The 16,116-nt window shown below is 34.2% G+C and overlaps 1 protein-coding gene across 1 annotated transcript in view; it reads left to right on the top strand.

Annotated features, from left to right (window-relative positions):
- Window positions 1–16,116, top strand: part of adck1 (aarF domain containing kinase 1) — a 164,007-nt gene that overhangs the window by 78,347 nt on the left and 69,544 nt on the right. Inside the window, exon 5 of the mRNA XM_051132870.1 lies at window positions 13,413–13,571. Coding sequence (XP_050988827.1) covers window positions 13,413–13,571 — 159 coding nt within the window. The remainder of the gene's footprint in view (window positions 1–13,412; window positions 13,572–16,116) is intronic.

Genomic DNA, 16,116 nt, shown 5'->3' with positions numbered 1-16,116 from the left:
CTAGAGATCTGAGTTAATTTGCTTTTTAAACCTCCCAGATGAAACATTTGGCTCTTAAACGCTCCTTGTAAAAACGTCAGCGTTCATCACAGCGGCCCCTCAGGCTGCAGAAACGCACAGCCCTCGCGATTGTTTTTTCAAACCGACGTCTGATTCTATTGCTGCCCACACGGACCTTCTAAAATCTTTGCATCCTCGATCTTCAAGACGTGCTTGAGTGTTATAATTGCTTGCATCATGCAATTACCCCCGTCTGCAACCTTTCCAAGGCATCACGCTTGCTCCGAGTTGTTCTTTGCAGGAAGCGAGAGATGTAATGGCCGCAAGGAGTCTGGACTGTCAGTGCTGCAGCAGTAGGGTAATGTATGTCATGGCATATGCGGTTGGTGATTGGAAGCCTTTGGGAGCGTCACTTTTCCCAATGCGGGAGCGTGAGTGAGCTCCCCGAGGGCCTGCGGTGTCGTTTCAGTGCCGCCATGTGAATGAGAGGCCTGTCAGACGTTACGAGCGGCGTTTCAGCCCGCAGCCGAGAGATTCACAAGCTTGCAGACTGCCAGAAAAATGAGTAACACCTTCCTTGGGGAGTTTCCGCAGTCTATAGAGAGTTTGGCAAATTAGCTGTTGCGATCGCTCACAATATGTTATGTTTTATTCACAGCGCCTAGAAACTGAAACGAGTACCTCAGAGAAGAATGTGTGAAAAGAAAAAGAAGTCTTTTGCGGAGTCACTCTGGCGAGACCTTGATTTCAAGATGGTCTTTTATCGTGAGCAATTATTGCGCAATTAGTTGAATGGGATTCGTGAGAGCCGGGCACAGTGGCGGTTAGCGCCAGACCAGGCATAATCAATTCTCTCCTGTGTCTATGCTTTTCTCTTTTCACTCTTTGCTCTAGAGGCTTCGACTGCATGCAGTTCAGTGGCACCTCTTAAGGAAGCCTCTTAGAAGAAGCACTTGAAGATGCTCTTCACCCGTCCCTGAAACCTGAGAGAGAGAGATAAAGATAAAGGAAGTAGGGAAATGAGACTGTGATAGTGACAATGCAAACAAGACCTTGGTGACTCGTTTCCCAGGAGATTCTATGCTGTAGGCTTTAAAAAAGGGGATCGGAATTTCATTCAGTACCTAATGGTCTCAATTGGTCATCAATATATTGACATGATCTTATTAGAAATTGTAGGTAATAGTGGATGTTCATTTGTGAAGTGTAGTTCTAGCACACGTAGCTTTTTTGCATATAATAACTTGAGGTGTGTACAAATTGAATAGAATATAGATTAATTTGCTTAATTTGATGTTAAACATACCTAAATAATAGTATATTGAAACTAGCTGTCAAATATTAATCACGATTAATTGCATGTACAAAAAAGTTTTTGTTTACATAATATTTGTGTATATTAATTATTATATAAATACACACACATACAGTATGTATTTAGAAAATATTTACATGTATTTACATGAATATATTTATATTCGTGTAACTGAAATAATATAGAAATATTTAAAATATATAAACATTACATAGTTTTTCTTAAATATAAATGTGTATTTATATATACATAATTAATATACACAGTACACACACACATATATTATGTAAACAAATACGTGATTAATCGTTTGACAGCAGTAATTCTAGCTAAAAACTTTTTTTTCCATAGATGTCTATTTCAAATAAATGCTGTTCTTTTGAATTTTTAAAATAATAATGAATAATAATGACATCAGGTTGGATAATGCTGGTTTACATCCAGTTACAATGTTGTTGATTTTTTAAAAATGGCAAGTATTGGCCTTTTAAACAATTTACCTGCTCATTTAAAAATGGCAGATTTTGTCTAATTATTCAGACAGTTAATATAATAATCCTACTAATATACTGGTTTAACACTAGTAACCTAGGAAATAATAGTAGTTCATGTTTTAAGTATCATAAACAATTAAGAGCATTTAAACTGTATTTATCAGTCTAGGTTCATGTTAATTTAGATTTTTTTTTCTTTCCCTTGTTCACCATTTTCAGAATTTTTTTTGGTTCACAATACATTAAAGCAATTAATGTAAAATTTGTACAAATTAGATTCAGAGATATGCAAAAATTAATTTTAACCCTTGGATATCAAAGTTCTGTTTTCTGTAAAATATTTTTCAGTGTTGAGAAAAACATTTTTTTTTAACAATTTATACACAAGCTTAAAACAATTTCATAAAAACTATAAAAAATTAATAAATATAAATATTATTATTATTATACTATTTTATTTTTTTAAAAAGTATTAAATAAAAGTACAATTATTTTATAGTACACTTAAAAATACAATGGTAATATTTACCTTTTTTAAATTAATACATTTTCAGCATTTTTAAACCTAAAATCAGCAAGATTTTATCTTGGCGGGTTGCTGGCAAGTAAGTATGTGTGTTGCTGAGTAGGGCTGTCACTAATGATTAGTTTGGTAATCGAGTAATCTGTCAATTATTCTGACGATTAATAACGAGTAATCGAATAATTATAATTTTTTTCTGCTAATAAAAATAGACCTAAGTAAACAATAGCCTTTAAAATGCCTTAAATACATATATAATAACAATGAGGCAATAATATTTATTCCAAATAAAGTATCAAAAGAAAGTAATCATGGTTTTAGTGAACAAAACTGTTAAGATACGTAATGTATTATAAACAGTAGAGCTAATGTACATTACGCATTATAACAAATGCCTGCAGAGGGCGCCAACGGCCTGACGATTGTTTTTACAATTCACTGCTTGATCTAATCCTCCTTTAATATTGACTCAACATTTAATTCAAATGTCTACTTGAACTCAGAGAGTGTTTAAACTTTTATTTTGAAATCGTGAGAAACATACTGAGGTAACGTTATTTTCCTGGCTTTGCCTTTGTATATAAATGATTTGCCTTACAAATCTAATGAAATAGCGCACATTGCGTTCCCAGATGAACCTTATAATAAACCAAAACTCACAACAACATGCAGAGATGGAGTTTGAGATGCTCCACACATGTAAATGACAACAGTTTCATACGTAAGTAAATGTAAATAATTAAAACCCATATATTAAACCTGCATCACGTATATCTATTTAACTGAATCGTAAAGTTTGTGAATTCTTAATAGCGTTATGCTTTATTATGATTTTTAAATGGGTTTAAAGTGGAATGCACCACTTCCGGTATTTTGCTGATTACTGAACATGGGGAAAATCCAAACTGGGATTGTTTAAAAATCGAATACTCAAATAGAATTGATGAGTCATTGCAGCCCTACTGCCGAAATGCCTCAGTGTCTGTGGCTTCTGTGCCTTACTCTGTGAAATCTGGTGTTTTATCAGTGGCTACTGAAATGTGAGCTGATGGAAGTGATTCATAAAGTTTGTAGGTGGACAACTGTCTGACTGACGCGCTGCCGAGCTTGTGCTGGTGGGACACACTGTAAGGTGTCACTCGTGTAAAATGCTCTGGTATTGTTCGTGACCCCAGTTTCTCTAGCTTGAAGAGCTGGGATGCTGACCCTGAAGATCTCAGGAAAAGGGCTGAATCTGCAGCTCTGCCCGCCTGGGAACATTGTACGATTTCAGGACAGAAAATGGCACACACATTTCCAGCTGCCCTGTCTCCAGTGGAGCTCAGCATGGGAGACAGCTCCTTTGCCTTTGTTGCTTCCCCTATAATTTCACAAAAGTACAGGCGATGGCAAGGGAGGAATTTAAGTGGTTTGTCGCTCTTTATTTGTGGATTGCGGCGGCGGGGAGGGGGGAGAAGAGAAGGCGACAAACGCGAGATGTTGCCTTGTGCTTCTTTAGAGTACATCCCCCTCAGAGAGCGCAAATTCACTCCTGAGTCGAGCTGACTTTCATCTTGAGTGCATCTTGATCACCTCTGTTAGTTTAAAGATAAAGTCACAGAGCAAATAGGATAATTCCTTCCTGGACAGGTTAACACTGAAATGTCACTCACTTGAATCTGCAATCCAGTAAGATTGAAGGAAGAGGAATGAATCCATTACTCCAGTTTTTAGTGTCACATGATTCTTCAGAAATCATTCTAATGTGCTCAAGAAACATTTATTATTACACAGTTGTGTAGCTTAATATTTGTGTGGAAACCATAAAACATTATTTTCAGAATTGTCTGATAAACAGAATGTTAAAGAGAGCATCGTTTGTTTGATTTAGAAATCATATGCAACATTATAAATGTCTTTACTGTGAATAAAAGTGTTACTTTTGGTCCAAAAAAAAGCCTTACTGACTCTAAAACGTTGAATATTTTTTAAAAAGTTGTTTTAAAATCATTATTATTTTTGTTGTTCAAATCACCCCTTAATCAATCATGTGTTTGATTTCATCCAAAGTCATTAAAAAACATTCAGTTTGCATTTAAACAGGAATGCTTGACTGTTGCCATTTTATTTTGGTGAACAAGTTTTTGTATTTGTGTAATTAAGATAAAAATTGCCATTGTCAGGAGGGTGAATAATAACGGTATGCAAAGAACTCGGTTATAAAAATGTTAATGGGCTTTGCTGCAAAAGAAAACTATTGGATTTATTGACTGTAAATACTGTGAGATACACAGTTGTGTGTTTTTAGTGCAGTAAGGCAAGGCTTCTCTTCATGATTCAGTTCAGGTTGTCAGTATGTGTCTGAACGCAGATATGGTGAGTTATCTTTGAGCCATCTTAGATATGTAAGGCATTTATAGCTTTTAAACACATACATTTGTAAACCCCTTATATTTATTAGGAAGTATTCATGCAGAAATCTGCTTAATTCCAAAAGTTTTACAAACTCGCATTTATATACGATTGATCTTTTTGGTTATGCTATTAGTTTCAGTGGGGTTGGTGAGTAGTTTATCAAAATCTAAAGGTAAAATTGCATTTAAAGCTAATGCAGACAGCATATTTGAAAAAGTTATTACTGGTGTTTGGATAGGTTGAGGCTATTACTTTTCTAAGCAGTTAAATGAGAATTTTACCCGGTGTACAATAAATGAGTGAAACATTTTAGTAAAGTACATTAAAGAAGGAAACTGCTGTGAACAAACTGTATTATAAAAACCATCATATAAATAAAGGTGACTATTATTTTATTTTATTTTAATTAATTTAATTTAATTTTAATTTAATTTAATTTAATTTAATTTAATTTAATTTAATTTAATTTTATTTAATTTTATTTAATTTTATTTAATTTTATTTATTTTATTTATTTTATTTTATTTTATTTTTTTGTATTATTATAACCTATATAATTGAACTCTGTTTGCATCACTGAATCATTATTTTCCTGTTTATCCCTGTAAAGCTGCTGTGAACAAACTGTATTGTGAGAAGCATTATATAAATAAAGGTTATTTTTTATTTTATTTTATTTTATTTTATTTTATTTTATTTTATTTTATTTTATTTTATTTTATTCAGTTCTGAACATCTAAATTTGTTAATAGGTGAATAAATGTCACAGCCTTAATGGTCATTTTTAAAAAGACATTTTTAGAGATTTTAATACATGCTTTCAAGCCTTATATAAATAAAGGGTGACATTTATTTATTTTCTTTACTTTATATTTTATTTTATTCTTTACATTTTATATAAAATTTGTATAGAATTATTTTATTTTATTTTAAATATAATTTACTTTATTTTAATTTGTATTTATTTTGTTTTTTATTTTTTATTTTTTTTATTTTACCTTTTATTTTTTATTTTATTTTATTCAGTTCTGAACATCTAAATTTGTTACAGGTGAATAAATGTCACAGCCTCATTGGACAGTTAGTAGGCATTTTTACAGCTTTCATACATGCTTTTCAGCGTTATATAAATAAAGGTCAGTTTTATTTTATTTATTTATTTATTTATTTTTAATTTTTTTTTTTTACATGTTAATTTAAATTTATATTATTTTATTTTTAATTTATTTTATTTTACTTTTAAAATATTATATATAATTTAATTTGATTTATTTTATTCAGTTCTGCACATCTAAAATTAATGTCACATATTGACAGGTGAATAAATGTCACAGCCTCATTGGTCAGTTAAAAAGTTTAAATTAATTTTTTTCATTTTACTTTACTTTTATTTTTTACATATTATTTATTTTATTCAGTTCTACACATCTAAATTTGTTAACAGGTGAATAAATGTGACAGCCTCATTGGTCAGTCAGTAGGCAGGCTTTAGATGTTTAGAGGGCCACTCACACCGGCGTCTCCTCTGTTTGTGTATCCCCTCTGCGGCAGTCTCAGCTGACTGTGATTACAGTGAGGCACAATAATGGCTCCGGCTGCTCAGCGGGAGGTCAGAGGTCACGCTGTGCTATCAGGCCATCGCAGGCACTGGCTGATCTGTGCTCCCAGTCATCTGTGGCTTTAGATAAGCTCGCACGAAAAAAGAGACAAAACTCTGATTATCTGATCATTTCGGAAAGGACAAACTGGGTCAACTGCGTGAACGCTCCGGCAAAAACAAAATGACAAAAATGAGAAAGGACAGTGAGGCGAAATGGGACGAAAATACAAATGCCAGACCTGTGCTTTGCGTGTTATGCGCGGGACATATTGAAACGCAACTCCAGAGGGAATTAGCACACGATTGAGGTTCCTGTAGCGGCTCCTGTAGCTGCTGTAGTACCGTGGGGTGAGCATATTGCATATGACAAGAGACAGGCTAGTCTAATGACTACAGCTCTCTAGGGATTCCATCTTGACCTCTGCTGTAGCTAATTGTTCCATTATTCTTGTCCCACTGTGAGAAGAATGGAGCTGGGGTGGGAGGGGCTTATCATAGCCCCACCCCCTCTAGACTTTGAATGACAGATGTGAAAGAAGTGACTCAGCAGGGGCCCAGTGTGTGAGGCAAGATCTTGCTTGACTCTTACATCATAGAATGATTGTTAAACTGTCATTTTATAAAGCAACACATAATATATAGTGTATAATCTCAATAGAAATTTAATTTAAAGGTAAAAATCAGCTATTTTTGTGTCAAAAGTTTTATATGTCTAAAATCATCTGCATGGTTATGGTGTAATGAGAGCTTTCCCAGAGATAGGGTTGCAGTGGCAAGTGCTAGTCATATGCAGGCGAAGTGCCTCAGGAGTGCTGGAAGGCCCCTCTAAGCAACTAGCTATGGTCAGGTTCACATTAGCCTAATCGGACAGGTTGTCTGTGTACAAAAAAACACTAAGTTTGGATGGGTGACACCAACCATGTCCACCTGCTGAGTACGTTGGTGTTGCTGTACAACTGTTTTGAAGGAGGCTTATTTTTAGCTATTCATGTGAAGGCCATATATAAGGCATAGCATCCTAAAACTGACTAGTGACCACTTATGCTAGTTGGAAAGCTTTATAAATGGGCTAGTAATAAACTATTTACATGAATAATGAAATAAGGTATCTATAAGGGTGTTCCCAGTATCAGATACTGACCACCAGAGTCTGTTTACAGACTATATAATACTTTTTTCACTCAAATGTGGCAAGCATGTGCTAAAATAACAAAATCCAATTAAATTTACTTTCTGATAAGAAACTTTTTGCATCTACAGGGAAAAAGTATGTTACAGCTGCTATATTACAGCTATATTAATCAGCTCTGCAACTGTGAACATTTTTGAGGATGAACAGTCAAAGGTCCGAAATCCATTAAAGGGATAGTTCACCCAAAAATGAATTTCTGTCGTTAATTACTCACCCTCATGTCTTTCCAAATTCGTAAGACCCTCATTCATCTTCAGAACACAAATTAAGATATTTTTGATGAAATCGGAGAGCTTTCTGACCCCGCATGGACAGCAATGCAACTACCATGTTCAAGGCTCTGAAAGGTAGTAAGGATATCATTAAAATAGTCGTGTGACATCAGTGGTTCAACCGTAATTTTATGAAGCTACATGAATACTTTTTGTGTGCAAAGAAAACAAAAACAGCTTTATTCAACAATTTCTTCTTTTTCCGTTAGGGCTATTAAGTCATTAATCACGATTAATCATGATTAATCGCTATTACAAATATGTACATACATATAAATATCTTTAAATTACATAGATGTATGTGTATTGAAATATACATAATTAATATACAAAGTACACACGTTTTTTGTAAACACAAACTTTTATTTTGCATGCGATTAATCATGATTAATCGTTTGACAGCCCTATTTTTCATCTCTTTTAACATTATCCTTACTACCTTGAACGTGTCAGTTGTGTTGCTGTCTATGCAGGCACCCTAACCCTAACCCTAACCCTAACCTAACCCTAACCCTAACCCTAAGTCCATAAAGTCAAAGGTCAGAGCTTGCTAAGTTAGTGATTTGAACGTACTTCGTAGCGAATAAACTCGACATCCTGGAGTTGTTTATTTTACTTTGTTTACATGGTTTGTCTGAGAAATAATTGGTTCTTCTTACTGTTGGACAGACAGGATGTTCTGATCACTGTGTCTACACACATTTCCATGCATTTCTTCTGTGTTGTCTGAACAATTTTGGACTGACCTGCTGTGCAGTTATTCGAACGAGCCAGTCTATTATTGTGGTAGAAGCTATTTCAGATAATCCTGCTTCTAGACAGTAAAAACAAAACAAACCGTCTTTTTCCATATTGTACATGATGGTCAGGCAGTCTATTATTTTTTAAGGTGGCTTTCTTGGAAAGGAAAAGCTGTAAAGTGTGCTAGACTTATTCCAGTAGTCAAAACCTGGCAACTTGGACTTGGTGTATAGAAATGGTAACTAAATAGAATATATTTGGGTTGGAAATTGCGATGATAAGCTTTGATGTTAGCATGACAATGCCTAGTCGCAAATCTGAGAAGCTTGAAAGCATGAAGATTTTATTCAGACAAACCAAGAAAAAGTCAGAAACCAATTATAACTCAGACCAAATCAGACATATTAGGCTACCTCAGACCTCATTATTAGACTTCATCAGACCACCAATAAACCACATCAAAAATACATATTAGCATGTTTTTGTGTGTTCCTAGTATAATTTACACTACCGGTCAAAAGTTTTTGAAGTTTTTGTAAGGTTTATATATATATATTTTGTTTTATTTTTTTTTAAAGAAATCTCTTCTGCTCACCTTTGATCCAAAGAACTTCAAAACAGTACAATTTTGAAATATTTTTACTATTTAAAATAACTGCTTTCTATTTAAATATTTTAAAATGTAATTTATTCCTGTAATTTTAATGCTGAATTTTTATGATAATTACTTCAGTCACATGATCCTTTAGAAATCGTTCTAATATTCTGATTTGCTGCTCAAAAACATTTATTATTATCATTATTATTGTTATTATGTTGAAAACAGCTTTTTTCAGTTTTCTTTGACGAAAAGAAAAGTCAGAAGAACAGATTTATCTGAAATAGAAATCTTTTGCAACATTATAAATGTCTTTATCATCACTTTTGATCAATTTAAACCATCCTTGCCAAATAAAATTATTAATTTCTATAATTATAATTATAATTCTTTAATTATAACCCCCCCCCCCCCCACCCTTTAAAAAAAAACAAAAAAAAAACTGACTTTTGAATGGTATAGTGTATAATATTACTTTTTATTTCAGATAAATGCTGATCTTTGGGTCTTTCTATTCATCAAATAATCCTGAAAAAACATGTACTCAACTGCTTTAAATATTGATAATAATAATAATAATTATTATTTCTTGAACAACAAATCAGCATATTAAAATGATTTCTGAAGGATCATGTCACACTGAAGACTGGTGTAATGATGCTGAAAATTTAGCTTTGATCACAGAAATAAATTACATTTTCAAATATATTCTAATACAAAGCAGTTTTTTTTATATATTTTACTATATTACGGCTTTTGCTTTATTTTGGATCTAATAAATGCAGGCTTGGTGAGCAGAAGAGAATTCTTTAAAAACTGTTCAAAAACGTTTGACTGGTAGTGTATATTAGTAAGCACTGCTAGAATTTTAACGTAGTAACATCTAGGTGTTGCCATTCTGTTTCTTTAATTTTTTAGCATGTTTCTATATTTTGCTAGCATATATTATTATATTAACACATTTATGAGAATATATGTTGTAGCTCGAACATTGTAGGCATTAATAAATAAAAAAGTTACACCCTTTGATGAAAGTCTATGGGAATAGTCTATGGCCTGTTTTTTTTTTTGTTTGTTTGTTTTGCAAGTTAAATTTGTTAGAAAAGATCTAGAAACTTGAGTCAGAACAGTCTGGAGGAGTTATGTATAGAAATTTGAAAATCTCAGAAAAATAATAATAAGCTTAAATTGAAAATATTGGCTTTGACAAGTAAACATAATTCATAGTAAAAGCCAAAAAAAGTTTTTTTACAAGTAAAAGTACTAATTTCTGCTTCGGAAATGGTGTGTTTCTATATGTATCATTTATTTACAGAGTTGTTATCTCTGCCAGGAACTGGCAAGTCTTAATCATGACACAAAGAAGCTCTATTTTTATTTGGTTGTGTCAAGTTTCACATTCAGAGAGGCAAAACTCGCAGCTACCTTATTCTCGGTTCTTTTGCATGCTACTCATACTTATCATCCTGGGTGCCGTCCAGACATCAACAGGCTGGATCACAGCCATTTGCAGGGAAATTTCTGGGTGAATGCATAAGGTGAGAAGTGCCTGTTTCTCAATGGTCCTTCACCTGAGATAGCAGACCCTGGCATCATGCCCCTCTCTCTCTCTCTCTCTCTGGAGGTTTCTCTGGTCCGCCCCACGCCGCTCAGCCGACACAGATGGCAGAAGTCCAACCTGGATGATGATAAGATCCGCTAACTTAGTCATCAGATGTGTCGGAGCCACTCGCTTCAATTTCTTAATTCCGTTTTTGGAATTTGGCTGCTTCCAAATCAGAGCTGCCAATTTTTGCACTCATTATGAACAAACGAGAGCTTTAATGCAGATTAACTTGCCATTTATACAGCTCAAATATTTTCATTAATGGACTTCATAAGGAGTACCTTTAGTTAACAAAACAAAACAAGACTAGTGTTCACAGATTTGGTTTGCATATTGCTGTGCAGCAAATCGAAGACTCGAAAATAGCGGGTAAAAGTACAGAGATACATGTATAATTTAGTAGTATAATACACTTCATTTATTTATTATTGATTTCCATTAACTCTGGCCACATCTTGGATGAGAATTTTCACTAAGCTCATCATATAGAACTACAGGGTTGTTTTATACAAGAAAGATTCATGCAAATATTGAACAAAATGAGGAATTTCTGTAGCATAATTTAATCTCCTGAACGTCAAGAACCTATGATTCCCAACATCACTAGGATTAAGACATAGCCATTGGTTTCAATACATCACTCCATACTTAAGAGCTTTCAAAAGAACAACCGAATTTGAGTTGACCTTCATCTGCTGCACTCTCGTTAGAGGTTGCCAGGTGACGTTAATTGTGTGAAAGCTAGGATTTCTTGGCACTCACGTTGAAAGGTCCACCTTTACTTGTTTTTTTTAACAGCACATACATCATTTTTGTCTCTCCAGGAGCAGTGCAACACATTTGGAAATATGTTGTTTTGGAGCATAACAGCTTGATATTCCTTTTGGAGTATTTATTTATGGTTAACTCCTCTTGTGCACACACAAACGAGAAATTTGTCACTTCCTCTTGGCATCCCCTTCCACTGCCCCTGTTGTGTCTGTGTTGAATATTCATTGCAGTTGGCATCGCAGGAAAAAAGTGGCATACTGATCAGTCATGCTATTTTTCACCAACTGCATTTACAAGATGCCCTGCTTACACCCTGCTCAACATAATTTCCCCCGCTGTTATAACTGAACTGGCAATTAAATGATTTGTTCCTTGTTGAATATCATATTTCTTTGTAGACTGTATTTACATGTAGTATAACACATTTTGGGGGAAGTGTTAGAAAGAAAACCATCCAATGCATTAGATTTGTTCAAGTTTAGATTAAAATGAAAAGGCTGGGTATGTTGTTAAAATCATTTTATTGGATACATACAGTTGAGGTCATAAGTTTACATACACCTTGCAGAATCTGTAAAATGTTAATTATTTTATCAAAATAAGAGGGATTGTACAAAATGCATGAATTCACATAAAAGACGTTTACATATAGTCTATTTACATATAGTCTATTTTCAAGAGAAAATAGTTGAATTTATAAAATATACAAATTATCCCGTTCAGAAGTTTACATACGCTTGATTTTTAATGTGGTGTTAGCTGAATGATCCACAGCTGTGTTTTTAGTCTCTTCTCCGCTTTTCTTCAGAAAAATCCTTCAGGTCCCACAAATTCTTTGGTTTTTCAGCATTTTTGTGTATTTGAACCCTTTCCAACAATGACTGTATGATTTTGAGATCCATCTTTTCACACTGAGGACAACTGAGGGAGTCATATGCAACTATTACAGAAGGTTCAAACACTCACTGATGCTCCAGAAGAAAAAGCAATGCATTAAGAGCCGGGGGTGAAAACTTTTGAACAGAATGAAGATGTGTATGATGTGAATAAAAATTTTTCTTATTTTGCCTAAATATCATATTTTTTTTACATTTAGTACTGCTCTTCAGAAGTTACAGAAGATACTTGCATGTTTCCCAGAAGACAAAATAAGTGAAATTTACCCTGATCTTCAAATTCAAAAAGTTTTCACCCCCCGGATCTTAATGCGTTGTGATTCCTTCTGGAGCATCAGTGAGCGTTTTAACCTCAATGGATCTCAAAATCATACAGTCATTGTTGGAAAGGGTTCAAATGCACAAAAATGCTGGAAAACTACAGAATTTGTGAAGAACAGCGGGCAGTTTAACTGTTCAGGACAAAGAAGGGACTCATAAACTATCACTAAACAAAAAAATGAAAAGACACAGCTGTAGATTATTCAGGTAACAACACAAAATTAAGAATCAAGTGTATGTAAACTTTTCAACAGGGTAATTTTTAATAAATATAACTTATTTTCTCTTGTGGACTATATGTAAACGTCTTTTATGTGAAATATCTTGTTCAGGTCAGTACTAAATAAAAAATAACATGCATTTTGTATGATCTCTCTTGTTTTTTTTAACAAACATAATTTAAAAAAAAATTAAAAATGGCTTAATATTCTAGAAAATTATTTTAAACTTAATAAATGTATTGTTTTAAACCTGGAAAACTGCTAAACTTGCAGTACATAGTGCAGTTTCCTTTTTTACTAGCTTCCTGAATTCGCCCGTGAGTGTACTGCAAGTTTCTTTGGATAAAAGTGGCATTTAAATGACTGCCTGCTTTGTTTTTCAGTGTCAAAACACCTACGGCATTCCAGTACGACAGAGTTCCTGCCTCTTTCCAGTTTTCTAACCTTTAAATAAAATTCTCTCCTCAGCTCAGCGATCTTTTCATCCAGTTTGAGGAAAAACCTCAAGGGGCCGCCTCCCTCGCTCAGGTCCACAAAGCGGTACTTCCAGATGGGAGGACGGTGGCAGTGAAGGTACAACATCCCAAGGTCCAGCGCCAAAGCTCCAAGGACATTGTTGTGATGGAGGTAATTACCGAGGGAGCAGGGCTGCCGATGCCGGGCTTCTGATGCCTAATTCACACGCTTTGTCATTGTCACACGCCCATGTATAGCTCGATCCGTCTAGGGGCCTATTCACCTCCCATTAGTGCTTAAAAAATAGAATCCATCATTCAACCAACAGTTTTATTCATTCATTTTATTGCAAATAGCCATTTGTCCGTGCACCTACAATTTCATTTGTATCACATATAATTACTCTATTACGGCCAGGTCTTATTCAGAGTCCGGCCTTCAGTTTAATGCATTATATAGGTGTGCAAGTTTACATACCCTAGAGATTCTAGAGATGTTCAGTGTTTTTTTTTTTTTTTTTTTTTTTTTTTTTTTGGACTTCCTTAGAGTCTGCGTCACTCTTTTGGGCTTTATTTACAACTGACTGATTCTATGTGAAATAGAAATAAAATAATTAAATTTAAAAATGAATATACAATATAAAATATATAAATTAAAATGAAATTAATTATATAAATACAATATTATTATCCTTGTTGAAAATCTTAATCAGATCCTGAACTGGGTATGTAAATGTATGGAAGTACTTTTGTGCCAATAAAAATGAACATAACTTTTCAAGAAATTGAAAATTTAAATCGAAACTGAATATGTCATTGAAAAAAATCTTTGGCTTTGTTTTTGATACACTGCATGTTTTGCTAACAGTTTTCTCCAATCTGTACTTACAAATGCGCTTTCAGAGTTTTCATTTGCGTTCCCGGAGTTTTCGTTCGCCATTCTGACACAATTCTCTCGTGGGCAGGGCTAGCAGCAGTGTGTTCTCATTGGCTACTGACTTTATGATTGACAGCCTCTTGACCTGTTAGTGAACACGTCTGTAAGCGCAAGTTTTTTTATCGGTATTTATCTGCTGTTACACTACATTGTTAAAATGATTTCATAGGAATAGCACAGACGAATGATATCATTATTATTAGTCATTGTCGTTATCAGGATACTGGACACTCGCCAAGTTGTCTTGATTTAGCCCAATCATTACAGGACCTGGTTATTTACATACAGTTACAGTTTTCAATTAGATCATATTTCCCTCCAGTACATAGAGTGCTGTACAGTACTAAATGTACTGTACCTGACAATGACCGATGCCATTTTACAGGAGTGCTGTCAATCACTGCTTGTTTTGCTGCCCATAGTGAAAAAAAAAAAAGCTGGGTTAATTATTTTAACCCAAATACTGGATTAAACTTATTGGGTCATTTTATTGGGTTATTTTTAATATTTTTTTTACCCAGGTGCTGGGAAGTTTTTCTGTAACTAAGTTGCTGGGTCATTTTTTAATGCTAGGTTATTTTTTATACCCAACCACTGGGTTGAGCCTGTCTCTGACAAAACAACCCAGCTGCTGAGTTACAGTCAGAGTGTTGGCTTTTTGAGTCCTCTACAGGAGAGAGTGGTTCTCAGCGCTGCCGATTCGGTGCACTTCTTAAGCGATATAAAGGTTGTATACATTTTATTTCATTTATAAAGTCTTTACTGTGCTGTAAATTGTATTATTTTATGCAACGCAACATGACGAGATGTCAGTTAGCTGCGTCACTTTGCATGATGTAAACGCCTTTTGCCTTGCATAAAATAAATGGATTTTATTTGTTAAGGTACTGAGTTTAATTTAATCTGATGTTGAAATATGTTCTTTAATGCCAGTACTGTTATAGGCAGGTTCTATAGCCAGTCGCGGCATCTGTCAGCTGCGAGTGAAACGCGAGGCCGCCATCTGAAGTTCACAGCTACACCGGCGAGCAGCAGCCGTTCACCTTCTCAGATTTCAACATCACACCGGCACGAAAATTAGCGCTATTTCAGTAAAAGTGATTACAGAGAATGGTTGAATACACTACAATTGAAATGCTACTTTTTGTTACCTTTTTATGTCTGGAATGCTTGTTAAACAATGTAAATGTATCTAATATTGTAAACTGTGTTATATTCACCCAAATAAATTCAATTTGTCTTGTATTTTGTCCATGTGTTCTTGCTTAATAATAAATGATCATCTTATGTTTATTGCTGTTGCCTCTAGTAATTCTGTGTGTGTTTTTGTAAGTTCCAGTCCATTTTAAGCCACCAATATAATCATTTTTAAACAATAGCTGACTTAAATAAAATAACCCAGCATGTTTGGTAATAACATTTAACCCAACCAGCTGAGTCAAAATAACCCAACATGTGTTCTGTCCAATATTTACCCAGCGCTGGGTTGCCAAATAACCCAAGTTGGGTTGTTTTTAACCCAGCATTTCTTTAGAGTGTAGGAGAGACATGACCACAGACCTCGTAATTATATGTGAACACTCAATTATGCCCTGGTCACACTGAGACAATATTTATTCTGAAAACTTTAAAAGCATAAATGAAAGCTCTGGAAGTGCATTTGTAAGTACAGATCAGTGAAATAAAGAGGAGAAAAAAAACTAAATTCCAAGATTTTTATTGATGAATTGTTTTTGCCTGCATTTTATTCAGTTTCAGTTTACATTTTCCTGAGTTTTTT

The sequence above is a fragment of the Labeo rohita genome, chromosome 17, assembly GCF_022985175.1.
Source record: "Labeo rohita strain BAU-BD-2019 chromosome 17, IGBB_LRoh.1.0, whole genome shotgun sequence".
Lineage (NCBI taxonomy): Eukaryota > Metazoa > Chordata > Actinopteri > Cypriniformes > Cyprinidae > Labeo > Labeo rohita.
The sequence above is the reverse complement of the archived record's forward strand: the minus strand, read 5'-3'. Positions and strand labels throughout refer to the sequence as shown.